This window comes from Cavia porcellus, unplaced genomic scaffold (assembly GCF_034190915.1).
Source record: "Cavia porcellus strain 051 isolate PalLab524CR breed Dunkin Hartley unplaced genomic scaffold, mCavPor4.1 scaffold_7, whole genome shotgun sequence".
In the NCBI taxonomy this organism is placed as follows: Eukaryota; Metazoa; Chordata; class Mammalia; order Rodentia; family Caviidae; genus Cavia; species Cavia porcellus.
In genome coordinates this window covers 47,616,583-47,644,242 of record NW_026947490.1, presented here as the reverse complement: position 1 = coordinate 47,644,242, position 27,660 = coordinate 47,616,583, and the positions used below count along the sequence as shown (strand labels likewise).

Below are 27,660 nucleotides of genomic sequence, written 5' to 3'. Positions count from 1 at the left end.
TCCATTGAGGCGGCTCTGGGGCGGGCACAATGGGGGCTCTGTCCCCAAGTTCCCCCAAACAGTCACCTGCTTTCAGAGCCTCCCCCACCGCCCCCCACCCGCCCCAGTTGTCCAGAGGGCCCGGAGAGCATGGGGGAGTGGGCCCAAGGCCAGGCAACCCTCCCACACTCCCTGGGCAGGCTGGAGAGATGGGCATTTGACAGGGCTGACTATGGAGGGCACAGGAGGGGACAGGCCCAGCTCCCAGGGCAGGGGGAGTCTGTGGAAGGAGCTGGAATGCAGGTTCTGTGAGGCCCGAGTGGGGTAGGGGCACTCATAGCCTGCCCACGCCTCCTTCCAGTGCCCAGCCTGGGCCCCTGGCTGCCCAGCCCCATCCTCCTCCTGCCACAGGGACACATTTGAGCTCATATATGCAGGGACACATGGGCCTGCATTCATCTATGCAGCCCCACACTCAGCTCCCTGCCCCCCACACCCAAGCAGATGTGTTCAGACACAACACAAGATCCCCAGGTACACGTTCACACCGCGGTCCACCTGCATACCTGCTCCCGAACCCTTTCCCTCTTGCCCATTTCCATCCGCCGCAGCCAAGTCCGCACCATCCCCCTCTGTGCCCCCACTGCCCTCTGCTGCTCCGACACAGGTTATAACAAGTTTGCACTTGTTGTGACCTCAAGAATGTGGCCCTGAGGCGGGAAATGTCCTGCTGCCCAGACCATGCTGCTTACACGTTAACCATGGACACGACCTCTGCTCAACTCAGAGAATGACTCCCCAGTTCCCTCATCATGGCCAGACTTAGGGACTCAGGGCCCCTCGGTCCTGGAGCTGAGTCGAGCACACTGGACAGAGGTACGGCGAAGGACTAACCTCTGTCTTGATGCAGCACAGGCCTGAGGTGACCAGGCTTTGCATTTGCCCAGTTCCTCTAAGCCCCTGAGGCACAGGGAAAAGTTTTCCTTTTCCTAGGCTCTGAGAAGTGACTTGCTGTGTCCAGGTACTTGGTGGCAAGGCCAATATTGGAATGGAGGTCCCTGCCACTAGTTTTGTTTTATTTTATTTTGCTGTTTTTTAGCACTACTTAGAGGCTCCCTTGCCCCAAAAGAATTTTAACAGGGGCTAAAATGTATCATAATATTCACCGTCCTTGGGAAGGAGTGATGCCTGGTGGCAAGGGATAGCAGAGCAAGGCATATGGGATACTGGAACCCTAAAGAGGATTCTAGGTCTAGAAAGTATCTCAAAAGGTCACTTGGACCCTTCTACTGCCTCCAGTAGCCTACCTCCTTCCATTTCCAGCAATCCCATTCTTGTGACTGACCTGGGTCACTGGAGGGAGTGAGCCCACCTTCTGAATGAGGCTTTAGAGCTGGAGATAGATCTCCATTGATTACACGTCCTTTGTGATACCCAGCTTTGACCACCCCAGCTCATATCCTATGTTTGGGCACGGATCTGTGTAGGGGTGTTTGTATTTATCCAACTGATCTGCTCTGGGAATCTTCTTGGAGCAGATTTCCTCAAAGGAGAAGAAAGGCCCTCTGGGATCCCAAGGACCTGGTGGCTGACTGCACAATGGTGTGTTAAGGCCTGGGAGGGAGAGTGGGGTCACAGCTGCAGAAACTCCAGTGGACAGAGGGCTAAGTTGATTGTGGTTTGCTTCCCTGCAAATGTTATTGAGTGCTCATTATTATGAGGTCAACAGCCTTACGTGGAATTATATTCCTGTTCCTTGCCTAGCTGCCCCCTCATCCACCTGTCTTTGTACTTCCCCTAGCCCTGACTCTGGTGTGGTTCTTCTGCCTCCAAATGTCCCTTTAAATGTCCCCCGTTGGAGAAAGGGGCCTGCCTAAAGTCTAACCTAACCCCTCTTGCTGTTTGAGAGAGACTGTGTCTCAGTCTAGTTCTGTATCTACTCAGAGTCTGAGTGCCACCCCTATCCATTCTGTATTCTTTGTCTTAGATGAGGAGTGTGGATAAGGAGCAGACGTCGAGCTGGGGGGAGAGAGAACTACTTCCTCCCTGGGCCACAGTGGAGCTCCTTAGAATTCTCTAGGTGAGGATCAGAAGTTACTCTGCGTACATAGAACAGTAGTTTTGAGAAGGAGAGGGAGTTGAGGGGACCTTGTCATAGAACATGGCTCAGTTTTCTGAGTAGGAATCATAAGCACAAAGTATCAAAGGGTTCCCTTTCCTCCAGGGGTACAAGTGAGAATGAATTGCTTAGACAGCAGGAGAAAAATTTGACATAATAGAAAGAATAGCCTGAGTTTAATATATTACTAAGTACAGGGGAGGTTCAGAAAGAGGTGGAGAATCCTTCTCCCTGGTGATAACAGAGAGAACATTGGACCCCAGGACCTTAAACAGGATTCTAGGTCTTTAGCCACCTATTGAACAAAGTTTGGGTGGCTTAGGAGACAATTCCAATGGCTCCCAGAGCCTGGTGGACTAAAGAGTTTCTGATTGTCTCAGGGGAATTCCTGTGGCCCTTTTCACAGCCTCAAGTGAGAGCATCATTGAATACGAACCCTACCTCCCGGGTGTCCAGGGACTTTGCTATTTGCTGTTTTTTTATTCTCTTCTTGCTGGGACTGAGGGAGCTCCTTTCAGACTGCTGGATGGAAGGGTCAGCTCAAACCCACCCCAGATTGTGGAAGAACCTCATGGGTAATTTTCCAGTGATGGCTCTGTACCAACTGCCAGTTGGGCCCGGAGAGTCAGACCTCACAGGAAGAGAGAGTTGGGAAGAAGAAGGCCAGGGCTGTGGCTTTGATACTGAAATAAAATGAGATGCCCCACTGTCTTGCTGTGAGATCTTGGGAGAGTTGCTCCCCTTTTCTAGGATTTGGCTTCCTGTTCTGTGAAATGAAGGCGTTGAATAAGATGATCATGAAGGGGCTCCCAGCACTAACTGCCTATGACATATCACAGTGGCAAGATGACAAACAGAGCAGGCCACCAGGGCTCAGCTTTCAGGGCCACCTCTTCCAGGAAGTCCTCCTGGAGGGCTAAGTTCTTGAAGTCTAGTTTCCGTACCACGAGCATGAGAGCCATGCAATCACCAATTCTGGGTCCAGAGACATCTAAGCCGAAGCCTGACGGAACAGAAATTAGCCAAGCAAAGTGGGATGGGAAGAGTATTACAAGGACAACCCCTATTATTTGTAAAGACCTGTTGATAGGAGAAAGTGTGAGGAGAGAACATGTGTGATGGGTGGAGGAGAGTAGAGAGTATTGATGCTAGAGAGGTCAGCAGAGGCCTGGTTATGGTGTGCTCTGTCCACCTGTCTTGCAGGCTTAGTCCCTCTACTCCTCCTCTGCCCTCCTTTTTAACCTTTCCCACTGTCTCTCCAAAGACTCATCATTCTCCTTGCTCACATGGGTACTGGAGGCACTGGGGCCTCAGGAGGACCTTTTAGTCCAGGGTGAAACTTCTGGTCCAGTGCCGACTGGCCCTGCAGCCATTTAGGGTGAAGACCTGACATTTTCTCCCGCCTTTTCCTGCCACAAAAGAGGGGTCCACCTTCCACGTAAGATTCTGGATTTCCGGTACTCCTGCTGAGCACAGTATAGGTACTAAGGGCCTCAGTTTCCCCAGCTGACCACCCTTACTATGAGAGCAACAAGTGTGTGGATGAGGTGGGGCTGAGGGAAACTAGAGAAAAAGTGGCTCCTCTGTCTAAAAACTGACACAGGAGGACTCAGTCAGTGCCTCTGAGTGCCCGAAAGTTCAATGAGAAGCAGAGGATGAAGGAGGAAGCATGATGCACATTCTGAAAAGGAAAGACAAAGTAATGTAGAATATAAATTCCATGGGTCCTTTTAAATCCAGAAATACCAGGCATGAACAAAATACAGGTAAAGAATCAATTCAGAAGGGTCGGGGATTTAGCTCAGAGGCATAAGTACCTGGTTGGCAAGCATGAGGTTGTGACTTCAATCCCTGGTACCAAAAAAAAAAAAAAAAAAATCAGTTCAGATAAGATTCTCCTCTTTGGGAAGTTGGGGGGTGGTCCTTCCTGGAAGAAGAAAGGGGTCAACAAGTGTGCCTGAGAGAGCTGCCCTTGGGCAGTGCTTTCACCTCAGAGAGCAACTGTCTGCCTCATTTTGCTTCCTCCACTGTCTTTGGGTCCCCCATCACCGAGGTGCAACCCCTTCCTGGTCACTAGTCAGCATGACCTCAAATGACAGATGAGGAAGTGTGCAGGGACCAGGTCTTCAGTTTGGCTCTTGTGAATCTCCTAAGCTTTTCTAAGGTCAAAGTCTCTACCAGGGCCCTGGGAGCCCCCAAGACTAAGTCCTCTCAGCTTGGACCTTCTCTAGTTTCTCAGACTCTGGTGACAGATCTCCTGAAGCCTGGCCATCCTGGTCCCTGACAAGTTGTCATCTCCTTGGAGTCCTTGAGTTTGAGGACAAGGAATGGACAGATACTAGGGACAGGAGGGTGACATGGAGAAACTTAGCAGTATGCAACTTTCCTTGCCACACATATCCCCCATCTCCAGGCAGTTGAGAGGGTCTGGGAGGAAGCCTCAACTTATAGGAAAGTGAATTTTGGGCTATAGTAAATCCTAGCACAAATAAGGCAGTGGATTAACCTAAGCATCACCAAGTTGTCAGTATGTAGAGAAACAATATGAATAAAAAGTCCCCAGGAGCTGAGACCGAGATTCTGGTTTGCCATGAAATAAATGTCAGCAAGTTACCTTACCTTGCTGAACCTTAGCTTCTCTAATTCAGCAGAATATTCCCTCATCTGCAAGGGAAATGATAATAATAATAATATCCTTATTTATATAAGGACCTAACAGATTTGCATACTTTATTTATCTCACCTTCTCCTGACCACACAATGCAAAGTTTTACTGCTTCTTAGGTGAGGAAACTGAACCCTGGAGAGATTAAGAGATTGGCTGAAGTTCCCACAGCTAATCAACGACACAGACCAGGATGGCAAATAGTGGCAAAAGAATAGATAAGGACCTTTGGCTGTGACCAAGGCACACTAGAATAACAAATAGGTTTCATTTGTTAGGCTAACTCCATTGATTGGAAATGGCTCTCTGGGTCACCATGTTAGGCAAGATTCTAGTCAGAAAAACATGTATCATGATAGATTAAGGATGCATGCTAATGTAGCAGTGATGATTCGCAACTACATAGCTGACCTCCCCAGTCCAGAATCACCTGGAGATTTCAAGTTTTAGTCTATATTAATCTATCAGGTTAAGTTCAAAGGTACTATTTTTAAAAGATGACTGAGAGATAGTCTGTGCCTTGAGAAAGCTCAGAGTTTCTTGCTTGCAGAGAAGTATACAAAAGGGGTCCCCAGGGACTGGGGTACAGGAGAGACATTCCAGGCAGAGAGGGCTGCAGGAGCAGAGGGGTAGGGACAGGCAAGGGGAGCATGAGCCATGTTCTCTGCGGCTGGAATCTGGGGACACAGGGAGAAGGAGTAGGAGGACCTGAAAGTGAAGTACAGTCCGATAGTGGAGGATTCTGAATACTATGTCAAGCAGTTCTGGTTTCATCACCAACGCTGTGCTGTCGGAGCCCATGAAAGGATTCCAGAGCAGAGCAGAGTGATGGGATCAGAATGTTGTGTAGAGAGCGACTGTGGCAGCCTAGGGGTCGAGAGGAGAAGCTGAGCCCCGGGGCAGGAGGGCTGGGAGATCACTGCAACATTTTAAGTGAAAGAAAATACTAGGCTAAACTAGGGCAGCCTCAAAGGATATGGAGAGATGCCCACAAGGCAGAATTGATAAGACTTGGTGACTCGCTGGGATGAGGAGCAAGACTCAGATGTGACTCTGAGGTTGCTAGCTAAAGCCCTGCATGGGTTGTAACTTTGTGAACAAGAAAGAACATAGACATAGGAAAAAGGCTCTTGAGAGAGGACATGAGTCTGAACATGTTAAAGTTGGAATGTTCCAGATAGAGGGTGCTTGTAAGTCCTTGAACAGATATCACAGAGGTGAAGTGGAATCCATGGAGTGGTTGGAATCCTAGAGGGCGGGAAGTAGAGTGGTTAGAGCTGAGGGAGGATGGCTGGGAAACACCGGCACTGCCAGACAAGAGGAGAGAACACAGCAAAAGAGACAGATCCACAGTAAACAGGTTGAGAGAAACCTGGGGAACATGATGTTAGTGGGTACCAAGACTCCCCACATACTTAGTTAGGACTTTACAACTCCAAGAGCTCTTACAGACAAGCTCCCATTTAACACTCCACCACCTCCACCTTACCAGGCCCGTTTTGCAGATCAAGGAAATGGAAACTCAAGAGTTTAAGTGACTTGCCCCAAATTGCTAAGCCTAGAAAGTGGCAGAGCCACTTAATGGCTAATTCAAGTCTATAAAATTGGTGGATTCTCACTGCACAGCAATGGAAGCTAAAGCAGGCAGGCTGAGAATGGTCAAGCTGGTCATCAGTCTCAAATGCTGCAGAAGGGCTGCTGGGTTTGAAGACTGAAAAAACGTCCTTGGATTTAATGACTAGGTCAGCAGTGACCTTACCGAGTTTCCTGTTACTTTTAACTGCCGCCTGGTGTGGCTGTGTGGATCAAGTGGAATTGTTTTGAATTTGACAAGTGCATTGCAGATTGCAAAGCCATACATTTTGCAGATGGTTGTCGTCATCATCATTGTAATTGTTAATGTTATTAGCTCCAACCTTTTGATATTACCAATATGAGACCTGTGTGTTTGTTTATTTTTGTGGTGCTGCCAGTTAAACCTAGGGCTTTGCACATGCCAGGAAAATGTTCTATTGATCTTAATCCCCCCCCCTTCTCAAATTCCATTTGTCTGTTTGTTTATTTGTTTGAGACATAGTCTCACACATAGTTCAGGCTAACACCCAACTCACAATATAGCCCAGGCCTTAGACTTGTGGTGATCTTCTTGCCTCAGGCTGCCTCGTGCTGTGATTATAGGTGTGCTCCACCATGCCCAGCTCCCACTTATTTTAAATAGGCAGTTTCCTGTGGTTCCATCTAACAGGATAAAAGAGTGGGCTCGGCTGTTGGTAGGGATGATGAGAGAGGAAGGGCAGCCTGTGGGACTGGAAAGCCCTGCCCCCTGGTGGTGAGGAGGTAACTTCTGCACCAGGTGGAGAGGGGCAGGTAGCTGATGATGTAGGGGAATTTGTGGGAGTTCTCTTGCACCTCTTCTACCACCCATCAGTAGTTCTTTCTCACGACCTCTGCTGGAAATTCATCCGACTGGGGAGGAGATGAACTCTCCCAAGGAGACTTTGTCTGAAAAATATTTCTAATATCTGAATTAGTTTGATTTCCTCAGTCAGGGTCTGAGAGAAGTTGGACATGGAATCTCTCAATGGAGAATACTAGAAACATAGCCCTGGCCATGACAGACTGGACATGAGGACACAGCTGACTCATGAAGAGGGATTCTGGACACGGATGCTTCTCATCACTCAATTCTCTCTAACCCAGCCTAGACCATCAGATTTTCATAGCATCCTTTGGAACCTTCAGTCTCATGTCTTACTGATGACCATAGGATTGCAGTAACAGTGGGAATCATTCCTCTATAGTATATGCCAGTGGTTGCAGTTGAATCTCAGCACTGATAGACATAGTTAGCATCTCAAGTAGTTGTTCTCCTGAGGTGAGGTCCCAGATGGGCCAGGCTGGGAGGCTCTAGAGATTGCAGGGGTTGGGGTGGAGGAGGCAGCGATGCAGCCTCTATCCTCAGCTGAACTCTGCACAGTGCCAAGCTCCTCACAAAGCACCAGCTCCCTGCAGGGCCCAGGATGTGCAGCCCTGCAGTCCCAGACGATGGCTCAGAGCAGACACAGTGCCTGGGTGATGACTTAGGTAGGAAGTGTGCTGGGGGTGGTAGGGAGGTTTGGAGAGCAGGTGCACAAAGGGGCAGCGTGCCAGGAAGTCATCCCCCCTCTCCAGCCAGGGACAGAGGGAGTCCCTGAGATGCCACCCTGCAAAATTCTCTGCAGGGAAATGGTTCCTTTCCTGGAGGGGGCAGAAGGCTCTGGCTAGGGATTGGGATGGGGCAGGGGCAGTGGTCCCAGTCAGTTCACACTGACAGACAGCGGTGTTGTCTACACTGAGGCGAACATATGACAGGACTCCATCCCTTTGTCCCTCTCTCCCTTGACTGGAAAAAAGTCAGAAGGGCCAGGCAGAGGTCACAGGCTCCCAGGAAATGCTTTGAAGGCTTTTATCCTTTCTTTTGATGAGACTATGTGAACTTTCCAAACATTGACACAAGGGAAGAAAAGCCCATTCTTCCCTGGGCCAGGGCTTCGGTGTCAGGCTGGGGCTAGAGGATGGGAGGGCCAGGGGAAGGAGACTTGAGGGTGGGAGATGGAGGCAGCAGTGACTCAGCTGGAAAGTCAGGCCCCTGGACACACACGCTGCCCTTTTTTCCCCACCTCAAGATTTGTGTGCATCTGGCCCAATTTCTATTTGTTTGTTTTTCTTGGGGCGGGACAGGAGGGAGACTAATGAATCAGGACATTAAGTTTGAATAGAACCCCAACTTCTGCTCCATTCTTCCAACCTTGAGGGCTTACATAATCCTGCAGAGCTTTTCTTCGCGCCCTTCCTCTTAGACCCCTCTTCTTTCTCTTCTCTTCCCCTCTCGCTCATTAAGAACACTTGGAAGCCCAGAAAGCCTTCTTTTCAGTCTCCAGCACAGTTGATCTCTTCTGGACACCTCTAAGATCACTATTCAAGTGGGACTTAGCATCCATAAAAGAGATAATGTGTTTGGTGAGAGGATGCTGAGTAGCTGTTTCCTTTCTCTACCAAGGCAGACGGCAGGAAGTTTGGCTGGATAGGGAATCTGCAAGTGGAAAATGGCCTTAGTTATCTTCTAGCACAGCACCTCCAAACTGACCCACAGGGCTGTGGGTGGCAGAGGAGAGGGAGCTTCAGCCCAGAGCTACAGGCACCATACGCAGCAGCATGTACCTTCAGATCTGTTTTTGTCTTAAGAAATGCAAATGTTTCATTGTCCTCCACTGGATGCTGCTTGTGTGGTATTAAAATATTATTTTCCAAAAAGCTAGCTGTGGTGGCACATGCTTGTAATCTTAGCACTTGGGAGGCTGAGACAGGAAGATCACTGTGAGTTCGAGACCAGCCTGGGCTACACGAATGCAAGGCCAGCCTGAGCTGCATAGTGAAACCCTGTCTCAAAAAGACAAAAGAAGTTATTTTCCTTCAAAATTTTTACAGTGAACATCTGAGAAAAATATGCGAGAGTGGCTCCTGTGGGTCTGAGTTTCTCTGGCACAGGGATGTGTGCTTTACTTGAGAAGTGAGGAACTGATACAATCTCTGTCCATAAAGAAAGAAACGAAGACCTAGAGGGCTGGGGACTTGCCCAAGTTCATTGCAACCCCCCAGCAGAATGATTGGCACCCGAGTCTCTTGCTTCCCTGTTTAAAGCGCCTTTCCACAAGGCAATACTGCACCCTATTTCTGGATGGGGTCTCATTCATTTTCTAGCTGGGCATAGTGGTACAAACCTGTGATGCCAACACGTGGGAAGCTGAGACAGGAGAATCACTGGGAGTTCGAGGTCAGCCTGGGCTAAAGTCAGTTTGAGGCCAGCCTGCCCTATATAGGAAGACTATGTCTCAAAAGACAAAACAAAATAAAACAGTATAATCCATCCTAAAGCCTGACTCTCTCACTCCATCCCCAGCATAGTATGCATGGACTCATCCTTAGCTCAGCTGTCTCAGGCGAATGTGATTCTGGTATTAGTACTACCTCAGGTGCTGAAAGTGAGGCTCAAAATCCCTCTGCCTGTGAGCAGGGCTCTCCTTGCACAGCACTGGAGTGTGGTGGGCAGATCCTGGGATAGAGCATGGGCTAGTATTGTAATTCCCACTTTTGTCCTGAGTCATTTATTGGCTCACAAATACTTTCCAACCTAAAATATGAGCAGTGATAAAAGCATGGTGAATGTTTAAATTGTTTCTTAAAAATATATTATAGTGAAAGACACATTGTCTTTAATGTTCCTCACAATCCTCCTCCTGACTTCCAGCAGATTTACTCCATCATTCTCACCACTTTCTGGAGCAGTTCGACAAGTCCTCTATTGTGGGTCTCTTTGTTTGTTCTGTTGTGGCTGCCTCAATGTTCAGAACTGATTCCAAAAATTTACCTTTCTTGGTCATTTTGCCTCTGGGGAGGATCTAGAAGCTTCCCAGTGCCTGATCTGGCTAATAAAATGCACGAGGACACACGGGGATGTTTTACAAGCCTCCTTTTCCATTGGATGGCACTCAGTGGAAGCATGCAGCATGTTTTTGATCACATCTCATAAGGACACCCACAAAAGTGGGCTTTCAGAACTGCTTTGGAAAATTACAGGAGCTAGGCATGGTGGCACACATCTGTAATTGCAGGGTTTGGGAGGCTGAGGCAGGAGGATCACCACGAGTTCAAGGCCAGCCTGGGATACGTAGTGAGTTCAAAGCCAGCCTGAGCTACACACCAAGACCCTGTCTCAAAAAAGAAAAGAAAAGGAAATTACAAGAGTAATGGAATATCTGGGTATGGTGGCACCACTGGTAATCCCAGCAATCTGGAGGCTGAGGCAGGAGGATCATTGCAAGTTCAAGACCAGCCTGGGCTATAAAGTGAGCTTAAGGTCACCTGAGCTGCATAGTGAGACTCTATCTCAAAAAGACCAAAAAAAAAAAAAAAAAAAAAGAAGGATGGAATAAGTGTTTGAAGCAAGGGCGAGCATTTTGAGGGGGAATTAATGGCAATGTGTCTTTTACTGTGATGCATGTTTAATATTTAAACATCCACCATCTATTTTAATCACACCTTATAACTGGATTAGTTAATAGATATACTAGGTCTTCCTCCTGTTAGGGTTTAGCATGTGTGATTAACATGGACACCTACATCTCGGAGTATAAGAGAACAGAAGGATGAAGTGTGATAGAGGATTTGCAGGTGAAAACTGGCTTGGATGAATAATATGCTGTTCCTCCAAATCAGTGTCTTAAAAATCAGATCTCCAGGAGCAGCCCCAGGAGTTGGAGACGTGTGATCCAGAGAGAGGTGTACAGCAAGGAAGATGAAAAGGAATACAGAAAGGGGAAATGGTTAGTAACTGCAGGGTGAAAGGCAGGAGCGGGGAGCAGGACAGCACAAATGAAAGCAGAAACGGGAAGAGACTTAGGGGGAGAGTCCGAGAGAGGGAAACGAAAAAGGATAGACAGGCTGTGTGAAAGAGGAAGAAGCAATCACCGTGGAAGGATACTGCCTCCCATGGTCACATGCACCCTGGTCATCAGCCCCTGTGGCTCTTCACACCCACCTGGGTCCTGGGTGGCATCTTCTGAGGTGTAGATGGCGAGGTTTCATCAGTGAAGGCAAATTCACTGTAGGATTAATATGAAGCTACAGAGAAAAGGACTGGAATCCAGTCAGAAGCAGCTGCAAACACCAGCTCTGCACAGGTAGTCACTTGAGTCTCTGACTCCCAGTTTTCTGAGCAGTAATTATAAGGCTAGTAAGACTTGCTTTCCAGAGCTGCTGCAGAAACGAAATGTGAAAAGCCTGCTGGTCTGAAGGAGGCATTCAGGAAATGGTAGTGTTTCCCCCACCTTTCCATTTCCCTGCAACAAATATTCGGCCAAAAGAGGAAAGTCACTTAGTGGCTCTGTGCACGATGAACATCAGGCTCAAGTGCCACGTGCAAGAAGCCAAGGTCTGTCTGCTTCTGTCACCTGCAAGAGCTGTACCCCTCCCACCAAGGCTGTGGCTGATGCCCCCATTCTGGCTGCCCAGCCTTAAATGCATGAAGCAGACTGAAAGCAAGAAAGGGCTGTAAAATCAGGGCGCATCGCTCTTTCTCCAGTTTGTCCTGTTAAGGTCTTTCCTTCGCTTCAACCCAAACAAATGCCTTCTGATTCCCTGGCTGGCCCTGGATTGCCTCAGTGCTTTATTGCCCTTTCGTAGGAAGGGCCTTCTTTCTGAAAGCCCCTCTCCAAACTCTGAGCTCTCAGGGTCCAAATGTCGCCTATGCTTCAGCTCAGGCCCCATGGCACCTTTCTCTATGGAGCCTTCTCTGAGTGAAGAAAAAGCTCAAGTCCTGGTTGTTGCTACTAATTGTAAGTGTTCTGTGTTCTGTGTTCTGATGGGAGTAATAATGTTCTTATAGGGTTGTTTGGGGAGTTGAACATTAAAAGAAATCCAGCTTAGTCCAGTGCCTAGCATATAATGGTCCATGCATATTTATTAACTCTCTAACCCTGATCCTTTGAACTGTCACCTTTCCCATCACATACTCTCCTCATACTTCACTGAGACCTTCCTTGTGGCACTTACAACTTTCTGCTTGGTTCATGGTTGCCTTGCTTATCAGATTGTAAGGTCTTCAATAACAGAATTGATATCTGATCCATCTCCATAATTCCCAGGGTTTTATGTAGAATCTGGTACCCAGTAGATGCTAAAAAAAAAAAAGTTAATTGTATGAATGCATGAAAAAAACAACTTCCACTGCACATGGTGGGCAACATCATTACAGATGATTGTGTTTGTTTGTGTGCAAATCTATTACTGTTAGTCTAATTAGTCACCTGGGGTTTCCATATGTATAAGAAAAAAAAGAAAACACCACAAGAGAAGACACAAGCAAGAAGGGGAGATGTAAAAATTTCAGAAGCCCCAAAGACCCTAGGCCAGAGTGAAGTTCTGTCCATGCTATGAAGGACAAGATCTCCCACATCTCCTCAGCCCTGCTGTGAGGACAGAGTCCTTTCTGCTTCTCATACTGACCCAGGTGGCTGGAGCAGGTTGGGAGTACCTTTCTACTCACTGATTCATTCATAAAGTATTTCATGACTTAGTATGTGTGAGGCATTGTGCTAATTGTTAGGGTAACCAAGATACCTTCTGCCTAGATTCTTTCAATAATTCTTTTTGGTAAGAAGACAAATGATTGCCAGAAAGGGCACTGATGTACACAGGTATCTGTGTGTGAACTTGGAAAGGGGGATCAGAGACAGCTTCATGGAAGAGAGATCATTTGAACCGAGTTCAGGGGGCTGAGAAAACATGAACAGGAATGATCATGTGAAGGCAGGAAAGCTTGTGCATACAGCTGAGAATGGAAAGCCATTGGTTTGCCTAATGTGTGCCATTGGAGAGGAGCAGCAGGAAACGAGGCTGGGAAAGAGGGTTAGAAGTAGCTCGCAGGGCTGGGTGCGGAGGTACACACCTGTAATCTAAGCATGTGGATGGCTAGGCAGGAGAATCACCTCGAGTTCTAGATCAGTCTAACCTACATAGTGAGACCCCATATCAAACCTCCCTCAAAAAAAAAATGTAGACCACAGAACACCTTGGGTGCCAGCCCAAGTTTGCCCTCTCTTTGACCTCTTTGATGGATAATGAGGAGACATTAATGAGGAGATAATGGTTTTTTGTTTTTGTTGTTGTTGTTTGAGCTGGGGAAAAAACTGAGACAGTTACAGTGTAAAGGAAAGTGGATAAGTCTTGGAGACGGAGGACCTGAACGTGAGTCCAGTTCTACAACTTACTGAGTCACATCATTTTGCCGAGTTTCAGTTTCTCATTCATAAAATAAAGATTATGATCTTAATGCCTTCCAGGAATAATGCCATGGAAATCAAATGTGAATGGGCACTATAAAGTACTGGATAAATGTTCATTGATTTATGATCAGAGGTGTAATTCAAGAAGAGTTGTTTGGTAGTGATGTAGGATGGATTTAAAGAGACAAAGAATGGAGACAGGATGAGTAGGAGGTTATACAACTATTCAGCCAGAGGGCATTAAGGAAAACGAAGAAATGAAGGAAAGGAGGCACATGAAACAATCCACAGCACACAGCATTAGATGGATGTTGAGTGAAGAGAGAGTTTGAGATGATCCCAGGCTTTGACCTTGGGTCCCTGGGAGGATGATGGCATCTTTAGTGATGATATGGGGAACCAAAGGGGAGAGCAAGTGAGAGGAGAGAGAGGATTCACTCACATTTGAAAAAGAACGCCTTTAGTCTTTGTGTGCCCAAACTCCTTCTAGTCAAGTTGTTCTTGTGGCTGAGAAAAACAGATAAAGCTCTTCCCCTGGGGTGCCTTGCTCAAAGGTGATAGGCTTTGGGAGGCGTACACAGCTTTCCCTGCCCTTGCACCTGCTGGAGGGGGTTGATACATCCGTTCTAGCCACCTCCTGTAGCATAGTCAACCCTAGGGCTCCACTGCAATTTAAAGGATCATTCTTTCATCATCATCCTGCAAAAGAACAGTTGACCCAGACAAGGGCTTGCACTGAAGTCTTTGGCCTTTCTTCTGCCCACCTTCCAAAAAAGAACTGGTAAGCCTCTGGCATAAGTGAAGCTTGTGTAAAGCTGAATCCCCTCTTCCTGTGTCATGGCTCCCTGAGGTCTCCACAATTCAGTATCTCCTGGGAGGCAGACCAAGGCTGTGCACCCCCTTCAGCGTCTGCCTGTCCAACTCAGGCTTTCAGTTACCCCTTCAGACAGTCTCTCTTAGCTACTATAGTTGGTTCTGGGGAAACAGATGCAAGGCACAGTCCTGGCCTTAAATTAAGGGCTCACAGATGGCAAACAATGATAAACAAACATTTCAAAGCACCATGGTGTAATAACATGGTAATTTGTGCAAGAGCATGTCAGTAAACCCACGCCTAAGTGGGGTGGGAGAGGGCACAGGGAAGATGTACTATTTTTCTGAGGATAGGGTAATCTTGCAAGGGCATCTCCAATATATAGATTTGGTTTTGAAATATAAGCAGGAGATCATCAGTAGACTCCAGGCTGGGCGGTGCAAAAGCTGGTCCAAAAGTGGAAAGGGTCAGACAGTGAGCCTCTTTCCAAAACTAGTGTCTGTGGAAGACTGTCAAGAGGAAGGCCTAGAGGTAGGCAGAGACCAATCACTACGGACCTTGAATCCTGCGCTAAGAAGCTTGGGGCTTATCCTAAAAGCAATAGGAGGCCTTAGCCAATTTTAGGCATGAGAGTCACGAATCATTTCCTTACTTAAGAGCAATTCTGCAGTCTGATACATCTATTCATTTAGAAGATAAATGACTGTCCCATAAAATAAATGGGGTAAAGAAAAGGCTGCTCTAGGAGGAGCTGACAGCATTAAACAGGAGGTGGGAGTGATGTTTGCTGAAGAACCATGCTGGACATCCTTGTAGCTATGGCTGGCTTTTGTTTCGGGGAAAGAATCATTAGTACCGTTCTTAGACTAGGAAGAAGTTGGATGTCTCTGCTTTTGTCTGTTGCTCAGAGGCTGTTCTGGACTTTAGAAGGCTGGCCCTAATGTTTAGCTAAGATCGTTTGGGGAAATAGCGCCCTCTGGAGGACGGAACATGTGTATTTTGGATGGGCCACAACAAGCCACTTCCAGAACTTTGGCCTGCTTGCTTCTCCAGGGCCCTGGCCAGCTTGGGGGTGGAGTGTGCTGATTGTTTATCCACTCTGATTCTGGCCACCGTGGAGAACAAAGGGCCTGGCTGTGGGAGGTGGCACAACAGCTGGGAGCAGCAGCTCACAGCTGGAGGTGGCAGATACAAAGGCAGGCAGCAGCAGGCAGCAGCTGGAGGCGGCAAACACAACAGCCAGAGGCAACACAGGCTGCCCAGTGGCCAAAATCCCCAGTGCCCACGAGTGAGTCCACAGCCTTTAGGCTGGGCTCAGAAGCTCCAGCTTCTGTCTTCTCTATCTCAGCAGTGGTCCTCTGTGAGAGGTACCGTAGAAGTACCTTCTGAGAGCAGGAGACCCAGGCCAATAAACCTGGCATTCACGGGAGCAGTTGCCACAATTAAAGTTCTAGATCAGGAGCTTGAAGGCCTCCACCACTAGCCTAGTTGGGAGCAAACCTCTCTGAGTCTTAGTTTGTAATGGTACCTTTCTACTTATCTCATGGTATGAGGACCAAATTATGTATTTTACAAGCTTTAAAGTGGTAAGTAATCAGAGGCTCTTATTTTGAGAATGGTAAGCAGAGCTTTCCATGGGTCCTTAGAGCTTCCACTCTCCCCAGTATACAGAATCTCCCCTCAACACAAAACCAGGACTTTAAAAAGAGTCCTTACACATCAATACAGAAAGTGCACGGGCAGAGGTGGGATGCAACAGCACCTCCATCTGCCAGGAATGCAGTTGGATCTTTCAATCCCCATCCAAAGTTTAATCTCTGTAAAATGCTCATCTAGTCTACCTTTGCAGATCTTCAGGATCTGGGCACTCTTCATATTTGGAGGAGCTTCTTAAAACGTTTGGCTTGTCCTGTTACAGAGCCCTTTGTAATATCAGTCTGGAATCTTTCTTCCTGTAGTTTGAACTTACTGGCTCTGAATGCTTCTCTTGGTGCTCAAGGAACTAGTCCAAACTTTTATTCACATGACAGCCCTTCTCAAGCCAAGTATTTGCAGACATCTGCTCCATCCTTCAGTTTGTCTCTTCTATTGCCTAAATCCCCCATTTCCTTTTTCTCATGTGATCTGATCCTGAATCCCCTCACATCATGATTGTTCCTGTAGACTGTACTGCACGTGTAGGATAAACTGAACAGAGTAGAATCAACTTAGATTGTATTGCTTTTTAGTTCATCAAAATATATCAATAACTCATATTGGCTTATTTTCTATTAAAATGTTTAATTCTTGTTTTCCTGGTACCACTTGCTTACTTACATCTTCTGAATCCTGAACTTGTATTGAGGATAGTTTTGTATCCAAACACAGAAATCAACATTTATCCTTTTTGTTAGATTTGGCCCATTTCTGTGGCTGCTTCTGAGTCTTAAGACTACTTAGCCCCTGCATTTCCAATCCTTCCTGTCTTTCTGTCATCCACATAGTTGATGTCCATAGTATTTTCTAATTTTGAATAAAATTTTGTTAAGAGCAATGAATAAAGTAAGAGCAAAGATAAAGCTCTCTGGCATATCAAGAGAAAATTAACTCCAGATTCTCATGGTTCTCTCAAAGCACCACTGATTTATTTTTAAATTTTTACATCATCTAATTGATCATCATCTAATTTACATTATCTAGTTGCCATTCTGTTCATTTTTCTCTGTCTTGTCACCAAGGACATACTGAGAGATCTTGTCAAAAATCTTGCTGAAGCTGAGATACAGTTTATCTATTGCATTTCTCTGATTTGTCAGCTTAATAACCTATTATTCATACAAAGAAATCATTTGGATGTGACTTGTTCTTGGTGAAGCTTTGCTGAATTTTGTTGATAACTTCCTCTCCTATTCCATTTAAGAATTTTGTCTAGGATCACTATCTCCTGTTTGTCTATAGTTTATGAAATGTATATTTTTTTCTTTTCAAAAATTAAAATTATGAACCAGGCGTGGTGGCTCACGCCTGTAATTCGAGCACTTGGGAGACTGAGGCAGGAGGACCTTTGCGAGTTAGAGACCGGCCTGGGCTACAAAGTGAGCTCAAGTTTAGCCTGAACTGTATAATGAGGTCCTGTCTCAAAAAGACAAAAAGAAAAAATTTAAAAAATTATGTTCAATCACGAACTCTGCAGCAATTCCTCAGTTCTCTAATATTCCTTAAAATTTCTTATACAGACTTTATATTTTCAAGAGCATGAAGATTACATAAGAAGGTATGCTTATGTGTGAACTCTAAAACAGTACTGTGTATATACACAGGCACTGTGGTGGTGATTTGTTACTATTATCACTACTGAACAAATTGGGCTTTATTTGCCCTTAAATAGGAATTCTTCAGAGTTGTAAAACTTTTTTTTTTTTTGCTCCAGAGTAATCAGAACATTGGTAATAAAACTAGTTGAACAATATTCTCCCATAAATAAAGGTTCCAAATAACCTACTGGTGGGTAAGATGGGCAATCTGGTTGCTTCTGAAGATTCTTGAGATTCTCTTTCACTGGTGATCTTCAGTTCACTGCCTACCTTGATGGGAGTATGGATGAATGTAGTAATTTAGAATTTTCCAGGGGCAAGTCAGGGCAAAATAGAGGAGGGAGAAGGTGTGAAGTATGATAAAACTGCTTCAGATTCTTTTGAAATGGAGAACGTGACAGGCAGAGCTCTCTGATCTCCCAAAAGGGTCAAACTCCCCATGGCACCCTGCTCCATCCAAGAAGATCTGGTCATCAGATTCAGAGTCCAAGGGCTCAAGTAATTAAAATTTTCTCTGCTGGAAAAGTACAAGTCCCTCCCTGGCCAGGCAGGGGTGCCAGGCACCTTGTGTTAGGTGAATTGTCTCCTGTTTCAGCCCCTTGTCCCACTTTCTACTACTATCAAGGCACACAGCAGTCCCGAATTCGAGCCTGGGCAGGAATAGCAACTAACATACGCTTCTTACTGCTCCTATTGAATCTGTGGAGACAGTTATGTTACCTATAATCTGCCAATTCTTGGAAAAATGTCCCAGTGCTTCCGGGAAGCTGATGTATGCTGTTTCTCTTCCACCACTACTTATTTTTATTTGTTCAGCTCCTGCCTGTGATCTTCCTAATACCAGTCTAGACCCTAACTTAGGCCTAATTTCCTCAGATGATGCAAACAGATGATGATTAAAAAAATGGGTGGGCACTTGTGAAGTGTGTTGGAAGGGTAGAAAAATGAGTATTTTCTGCTATTTCCTCAGCCAGATGAGTATCTTAGTATCATCCACAAGTATTAATTTGGGTCTAAGAGAGAAAATAGAGAAAGAGTATGTGTGTATGGTAAGAGGATTGACCTAGAAGAATTTCAGTGGAATAACCTTTCTTGCCTCATAATATTCACAAGGATGGGGAAATCAAATTAGATACCTTCACAAAACTGATTTTGTATAGACCAGTAGAGCCTTCTCTAGTCTCACCCCTACTTCCGATGAACAATGAATTACTTTTGTATCACTGTCTCTCTGCTCTTCTGAAAATTACATACTTACTGAACATGTACCTTCTGCTATAGTGCATCTTAGAGAGCAAGGATGATGTAATTTTTATTCTTGATTTACCAGCACCTTGTACAATGTCTGGCATATAGCAAGTGCTTAATAAATACTTGCAATAAAAGAGCAAAGGGCACCAAAATGAATGTTAATTCCTCCTTGTCATTGGTGTTTATGAGTTAGCTGGATCTCTGCAGTAACTTCCCTGATGCTGTCTTGCTCCCTCCAGATGACATCCGTTGCCAAGGTGTATTACAGTCAGACCACTCAGACAGAAAGCCGGCCCATAATGGGCCCAGGAATACGGCGGCGGAGAGTCCTGACAAAAGATGGTCGTAGCAACGTGCGAATGGAGCATATCGCCGACAAGCGCTTCCTCTACCTCAAGGACCTATGGACAACCTTCATTGACATGCAGTGGCGCTACAAGCTTCTGCTCTTCTCTGCAACCTTTGCGGGCACCTGGTTCCTGTTTGGCGTGGTGTGGTACCTGGTGGCGGTGGCCCATGGGGACCTGTTGGAGCTGGGTCCCCCTGCCAACCACACCCCTTGTGTGGTACAGGTGCACACACTCACTGGAGCCTTCCTCTTCTCCCTTGAATCCCAGACCACCATTGGCTATGGCTTCCGCTACATCAGTGAGGAGTGCCCTCTGGCCATTGTGCTTCTTATTGCCCAACTGGTGCTCACCACCATCCTGGAAATCTTCATCACTGGTACTTTCCTGGCAAAGATTGCCCGGCCCAAGAAGCGAGCCGAGACCATCCGTTTCAGCCAGCATGCGGTTGTAGCCTCCCACAATGGGAAGCCCTGCCTTATGATCCGAGTTGCCAATATGCGGAAGAGCCTCCTCATTGGCTGCCAGGTGACAGGCAAACTGCTTCAGACCCACCAGACCAAGGAGGGTGAGAACATCCGGCTCAATCAGGTCAATGTGACTTTCCAAGTAGACACGGCTTCCGATAGCCCCTTCCTCATCCTCCCCTTGACTTTTTATCATGTGGTAGATGAGACCAGTCCCTTGAAAGATCTCCCTCTTCGCAGTGGTGAGGGTGACTTTGAGCTGGTGCTAATTCTGAGCGGGACAGTGGAGTCCACCAGTGCCACCTGCCAGGTGCGCACTTCCTACCTGCCGGAGGAAATCCTCTGGGGTTATGAGTTCACACCAGCCATCTCACTGTCAGCCAGTGGCAAATACATAGCTGACTTCAGTCTTTTTGACCAAGTTGTGAAAGTGGCCCCCCCTAGTGGCCTTCATGACAGCACTGTGCGCTATGGGGACCCTGAAAAGCTCAAGTTGGAGGAGTCATTAAGGGAGCAAGCTGAGAAGGAGGGCAGCGCCCTCAGTGTGCGTATCAGCAACGTTTGATGGCCTCTTCCTACCTCCCAAGCCCTCTGTTCTCTTCCTCTCTTTCAATGCCCTGGGCAAGGGATACTACCTGGGTTTGCTGCAGAGCCCCAGAAGCACCCATCCCTTATACTCCTTCTTCAATCCAGAGGCCTGCCAGTGGTGTAGGCCAGCTGGAAGCCCACATTTCCTCCTCCTGTTCCTTTTCACCTTCCCCTGCTTCTACCCTAAGGCACACAACTCCCTTAAGCCAGGATGGGGGAAGGAGAGAGAAGATTAGGCTGAGGTGGCTTCGAAGGCCTCAGCCATGCTTGGAGACTCACGTTAAGGGGACCATGTGGTTGGATGGATAGACTCCCCCCCACAGAAAGCTCGGTGACTTGAGGCTGGAGGCCCCTACTCTATGTTTAAGTTCTCTCAGGCAAGACTCTTTTGATGGTTGCTATGTGGTCGGTACCCTCAGAAACGTAAGAATCTGAAATCACTTTATTTTAGAGTCATTATCAACCCCCGTTCAAAGAAACCAGAGGTTGTCATTGTGTATTTAATTTTTGCTGGTAACTCTTGACCATAATCTGGGCCCTCGATTACCACTACTTTTCCCTTTTTTAGTTTCCAAATGGAGATTTGAGGATATATAGTTCTTTCACAGCTTGTATTTTCAGAGAATTGGAAAGGGCCTGAGAAACAGACATATACTCACCATACCCACACCTACACCCATCCTGGATTCTGAGTTCTCAATTTTTGAGCTTCTGTCCAAAGCTTTGAACCTGTCCTCCAGGCTGCCCTGGGATTTGCTCCCCTGTATTCTATGAATGAGAGGACTCTGGCCAATACGTTCCCATGTATAAGTTTAGAGTCTAGGCCCATGGAAAGGACTGAAAATGACATTCCTGATCACACATATGTGATTCTTCTTCACTTTCCCACCTAGTGCAGACCTCTCTTTTAGAGAACAGGAGAGAACAAGGCCTTTCCTCTCTTAACACCAATGTGTAACTAAGACTAGATCTGCAGGCATAGACCCCACCCCCACCGCAGAAAAGTTAAACCAAGTTCACCAGGAGGGATGGGTACATTCTCAGATTTCCAGGCTGATGTATAGAATTTGTGATTCTTTGTTAAGGTTTGGGCTGGCAGCCACTATTCTGTTACACCTCCTAATTTCTTTTTGAAAAGTTCCGGTTATATGATTAGACAATGTTGGTGGTGGTGGTGGGGTGAAAATGATACCTCTTGATCAAACAACCCTGGCTACCCTCAGCCAATCCTGAAACTTTCTATACAATGATGAAAATCAGTGTTATCTTTACTCTCCTCTGCGTGGGATAGTTTCAGGAAAGTTTAAAAGATACTCTAAGAGATAAGACAAAGGCCATTCCTTGTTCCTAGTGGGGTCTGGTAGGAGTCGAGGAAGGGCATATGGGCACCAGATTGTTTCCTAAAGCCCCAAATCCCATGAGTACTCCCTGGTCTCACTTAGGTGCAAAGGAATCCCCACAAAGTGGTTTGGCATGGAATCTGTGTGTGAATTTTATTTAAGGTGTGCTCAGTTTTTACAAGCTACACACCTGTGTAGAATGTATACATGCATCTACGTGCAGAGCCTTGTAGAGAAACTCACAGAATTTTGAGACTGGACCTACTTCAACTGTGCAGTCCTCTTAAACACTGAACTCTCCTGGAACGTAACTAACTATATCTTGAAAAGGAAGACCCTTCAGTCTCCACTCTCTATAAGCCCCACCATAAGTCTCTGGGTCTCATAAAAGTGAGAACCAGAAAAACTTGAAAATCTGAAAGAATAGAAAGCAAAGAGCCAGTTTCTGCACTCAACTTTATTCTACATTATACTTACCTGATTTCGCGTATAAGCACAGAATATACTAATGTGTGTGTGTGTGTGTGTGTGTGTGTGTGTGTGTGCGTGCGCATGTGTGCGTGCGCATGTGTGCGTGCACGGACCTCTTATCCACTGGCAATTTGTCCTCCATCTGGTTTCTTTTGCACGTTGCTATTTCCCTCTTGAAGGAATTATTTTCTTTCTTTTCCTCGCTATCTATTCTAAGCCCCCCGACTTGATCCAGATTCTTGAATAACAGTGTGAACAGAGAGCAATTCTGCTTTAACCTTTTTATTTTTAACTTCCCTACAATTCCAAGCTTTGTTTTAAGTTGCACTTTAAATAATATTGTCCTATTAATAAAACATGGCACCTTCCCCAATATATCCCTTGTTCCCCAAGGAACAACTCCTCCCACCCCAATCCTAGTTTTGTAGACTACAGCCTATCTCCTCTGACTGGGAATTCTCTTTCAGACTACAGGACTTGCTTTAAGCAGTCAAGTCTGGTTAGAGATGGGCTATAGACTTGGAATGTCGCGGAGAGCTGCAGGCACAGACGTTAACACAGGGTGGGGGTGGGGGCATTTGAGAAGATGGGCAAAACAATTGATGGGGAAGGGCACCAGATGTATGAGAAAAGCAGGGGCTGGGGACCCAGTGAAATCAATGAAACCCTGGAGTCTCACTTGGGCTGGCAAACAAGACATACGTGGAGGTTTGTGCATTAAGATACAATCTATAAGAAAGGTTTATGTAAAGAGAAAAAACAGAGTTAATATATAGAGATATGTATAAAGATGTATATATGCCCAAATATACTGAATGTACAGAAAGGAAGTATTCAGAGACTTTAACAGAGGGGGTGGATATTTTGCCCTAGTTGTGGGAGTAGAACACTCAGATTTTCAGACTGACAACCAGTGATCCTGGTATTAACATGGAAGTGACAGAGCTGATGGATTTCAGTTTTAATGGTGGGAAGCGTGTGATAGAAGTTCCTCTTCAGAAATAATGAGGCATCCATCAAGGCTTTTGATGAAGCTGTGTTCATAGGACCAGGAAGAGAAGAGCTGGGAAGAAATGGGGAAGGAAGAGATTCTACCCATGGAAATTTAGGAAAACTCCTACTGATACGGTGTGTCCCCATCCCCAGCAGCATCCTGCTACTGTAGCAAATAAATAAATAAATGAGTAAATAAATGCACTTTCCTGTTTTCCTCTCTTGAAGTACATTGCATTTTCCCTTCTTCTCCGGGGGGTGGGAGCAATTGCAGCTCCAGTCCCTGAAATAAACTGAGAAGCTAAATGCTTTGGTGTTTTCTGGGCCATAGAGGGAAGCCTCAACCCTAGAATCCAAATTCTAGAATCGAAGAGCTGTTGGGCCCAAACTACTCCCAGAGCAGAAGCCCATCTCGCTGCACAGCTGCAGACAGCCTAGAGCCGGTGTTGTCTATGCCAGAAGAGTCCCAAGGCTGGCATTTGGCATGGAGGGGGACACTCTGGTTTTTATGCAACTGTATGAAAATGAGGTCTGGGGCTACCATCTGCCTTGGGGTATGCTGCAGCTCCATGAGAGGTTTCTGGAATCCCTGTACTGTGCTTTGCCTGATTTACCTGCCGCTGATCTGCAACCCCAGTCAACTAATAAGACCATCAAAGGATCAGCTTATCATACTTCTGCTACAAGCCAGGAAACTGCACCTTTTCCAAGGTCCTTTATCCATGCTAGGTAACCTAGTTTATTTGTAAAGTAACATACTACCTATGTTGTTAAGTTAGCTGGGCTTCCAGGCTCACCAATAGCCAATTCCATTGAAAGAATTCAGGGGTGGTTTTTCTACTCATTGCATTGAATACAAAATAAGTCATGTTTATTTGGAAAAAGGTGTGTGAGTTATTTTTGGTTTATTTATTTGATCAGAACAAGCTACTAAGGAAAAATGGACGAATCTTTGGTTTCCACTTGAGTTTCTTTTAGAAATATTAACTATTACTATTGTTAAGGCATGAACCAGTAGGCTAGGGGAGAAGAGGGTTGAATCCAAACTCCCTGTTAGGAGACCAGACCTCTTCCATTGATTTCCTCTTATGATTTCCATTAGTGATATCATCAATTCCTTCCACTCCTTTCTTACACCTCCAGTTATTAACTTTAGGATCCTTTTTGCAAATATCTTCCAAATACAATTTTTAAAGGAAAAGATCTAAAAAAGTTAAGCCTCAGGAATATAAAAACTAACAATCTATGAAAGTCAAGTTGCTTTGGATTTTGGAGACTGTTCCTTTTGGCCAATGACTATGAGTCTGATTTTCTATCCATGTAGACTTGTTCACCTCAATAAACAATTCCTTTAACCATCATGAATTTCTTTTCCCAAATCACAAAGAAATGTATTTATCTTCTACCTTTACCTAAGAAAGGCCTGATTGTCAGTATCCAGGCTTGAATTTTCTCTGATAAGAAGCAACAGATTTATAGTCACTGACTTATTACTCAGAGATGGAAGGACAGAGGTACAAGGAGGGGAAAAAACTGGGATCATTAATAAATCTGCAATATTCATGAAACACTAGGGAGAGTCATAGGACAAAGGAAATGTATAAAATACACACCTAAAAGTTTTTAATTCCTACAAACCTGTGAGGAAAGAAAAAGAAAATATCAAACAGCACGTAACAAATATAACTGAGGGAAACAACAAGTCACATATGCTAGTGCCACGTACAGAATTAATAACGTGCTAAAGAGTAAGCCCTCCATGGGAAATATCTCACAGGGACAGACACGAAGCAAGGAGTGGTATGAACCTAAGAGGTCTGGTTAGAACACATTCAAGAAAAGTCAGCAGAGGCTTGGGATTTAGCTCAGTGGCACAGCACCTGCCTGGCAAGTGTGAAGTCCTGAGTTCAACTCCTGGTAACCTCTTCCCCCAAAAGAGTCAAGGCATCATTTGACTAACAAAGAAATGTGATATAATATTTGCCACCAAGAGATAGATAGGCTTATAGCTTTCTACTTTCTGTTCCCTCTGGGACTCTCCCCACTACCTGCAAACCCCCGGCCTTCTTCATCTATAACCACTGTAAATTAAACAAATCCCTCTGAAAATTGGGTCCATAGTCACTGGCCAATAGGAATAATCTCCAAGATTCAGAGCAACTTGACGTTCTTGGATTAAACTTAGTTTTTGTATTCCTGGGGCTTAACATTTTTACATCTCCTTTATTTATTTATTTAGCTATTTTTGGTACAGGGGATTGAACTCAAGATCTCACACTTGCCAGGCAGGCATTTATGCCTCTGAGCTAAACCCCCAGCCCATCTTCCCCTTTAAAAGCTATTTGGAAGGTGTTTGCTAAAGAATCCTTAAGACAGCTGTCATTTTATATTACTTGTGAATTTATTTGGCTGTTGCCTGTCTTGCTCACTAGACTTTAAGTATTAGGTGAATGAGAATTGTATTACATGTTTGGTCACCAGCACAGCTCAGCATCTTTCACAGTGCCTGGCACGTGTGATGCTCTGTATCATCTGTCAAGAAAGAAAGAAAGGAGGGAGATAAGAACTTGCCTAAAGTTCCTATGGCTGATACAGAGTGCTGTGGGTAGATTTTGTTAAAATAACCATAAAAGATTCAGAGGACATATTTCACAATGTCTGACATCATTACCTGTTAAAAAACCAAACAGATAATGAACAGTTTTGGGGAGGGAGAAACCACTTCTTAAGGTCTCGAAGAGTTTGAGGAGTTGGGGTTTGAGTTCAGCATGCAGAACCAACAAATCAAGGTGACTGCAGAGAAACAGGACCCTTAGTAGATAGTACAGTACGAGTAAAGTTATGACAGGAAGCCCCAGGCATACTTAATGGACAGTTAACTAATCTAGAAGAGAGGTTTGTAGGTTGAAAAAGTAAAATAAAGCCAGACAATGGAGGGATGGCTTACATTTCAGGCTAACAAGTTTATTTGTTTATTTAGATAGTTAACAGCCACTGGAGACAGGTAGAAAAGAATCTAAACAAAGTACTATTTATTAATATTAATCTGGCAGTAAAATTGAGACAGAAGACACTAAGCCAGTTAAGTGATTTTTAAAAGACTGAGGAAAATGTGACTGCCATAGATCCTAGTACAGTGTAGGTGTCTGATACATGTTATTAAATTGAGCTGTTGAAAATCTGTTATAAGGCACAGGACACTGGGTATAGAAAGAAGTAGGACTCAATTCAAAAGGAATTTCAAAGCAGGACAAGGGCTAGCGAAAAAGAAAGTGATTCAATTAGCAAGGGCTCTAGCAAGAAATAACACACTCAGAGGGCTAATGGGGCACGTTTTTGTACAGGATTATTTACAAAGATGTAGGCTGGTTTAATGCACCAGCAAGCAACCATGGTGTACCTAGGGATTTGCAAGGTAGAAAGTCTTTACCAGCTTTAAACTTAAAAGGACAGTTATTAGCGTACGGTGAGACGCGTACCCAAGGGAAAGGACTAAACCATCAAGTGGAGCCTTGGCCTTAGAAGAACTCAGATATGGTGTACTGCTAAGGATCAGGTAGTGCCTCCCCCTGACCTATTCTACAGGAAGCCTGAGAACAAACTTCTTTTTTTTTTTTTTTTTTTTTTTCCCCCTTTTTCCTTTTTACCGGTACCGGGGATCAAACTCACGACTGCCTGCTTGCAAGGCAGGCGCTTATGCTGCTGAGCTAAATCCCCAGCCCCGAGAACAAACCAATATGGAAGAGTAATCAAAGAGCTGTGGCATAGTTACCATGGTTAAGGTCCTAGCTAAGATCATTAGGCATGCTCTATGTATGTTTGTTTTCCGTGGCCATTAGTTCTAAAATGATAGAAATCTAGGAGCAGAGTGAAAGGAAGGCTTAGGAAGTATTATAAATAATAGCCCAAGAGGTAATAAATAAACTTTTGAAAAAAATGTAGCTCTTTAAGGGAAGTCTTTCAGAATCCCTAAGTGCAATGCACACTGTTTAATATGAGGTCCTTAGATCTCATCCTACCTAAAATATACTAACTAGAAACTGGGCATGGTGGTGCACACTGGTAAACCCAGCACTTGGGCGTCTGAGGCAGGAGGATTGCCAGGAGTCCAAGGCCAGCCTGAACTACAAAGAGACACCCTGTCTCAAAAAACAAAGCAAAAGTAGAGTTACACCTTCTTCTCATTTGTTTTATAGCACTCTATCCCCTTTCCCTTCAGTTATCCATAGTCCACTCCCTTCAGTAACATGCTGTTTGGGTTAGTTGGGATGGTTTTTGTTTGTTTTGCTTATCTGCCCAAATTTGCTGTCTCTTTTCTGTCTGTTAGGTCGGCCACATGGGAACAGATTGGCTGGGGCCTTTCTGCCAACTACCTAAACAAACCCAGCCAGAAGACGGCCTTACTGTTAATTCTCAGACATATACCTTCCAGATTTTCTACCTCCTGGGACTAATTCTCTCTCATCTGTAACTTAGAGGGAAAGAAGAAGCCAGAGATGGGGGTCACAGTG

The 27,660-nt window shown here is 45.5% G+C and overlaps 1 protein-coding gene across 1 annotated transcript in view; it reads left to right on the top strand.

Annotated features, from left to right (window-relative positions):
- Kcnj10 (potassium inwardly rectifying channel subfamily J member 10) overlaps positions 1-23,353 on the top strand; it is a 30,790-nt gene extending 7,437 nt beyond the window's left edge. Inside the window, exon 2 of the mRNA XM_003466560.5 lies at positions 19,183-23,353. Within this exon, the coding sequence (XP_003466608.1) occupies positions 19,183-20,322 (1,140 nt within the window). The 3' untranslated portion in view covers positions 20,323-23,353. The remainder of the gene's footprint in view (positions 1-19,182) is intronic.
- Positions 23,354-27,660: the final 4,307 nt, after the last annotated feature.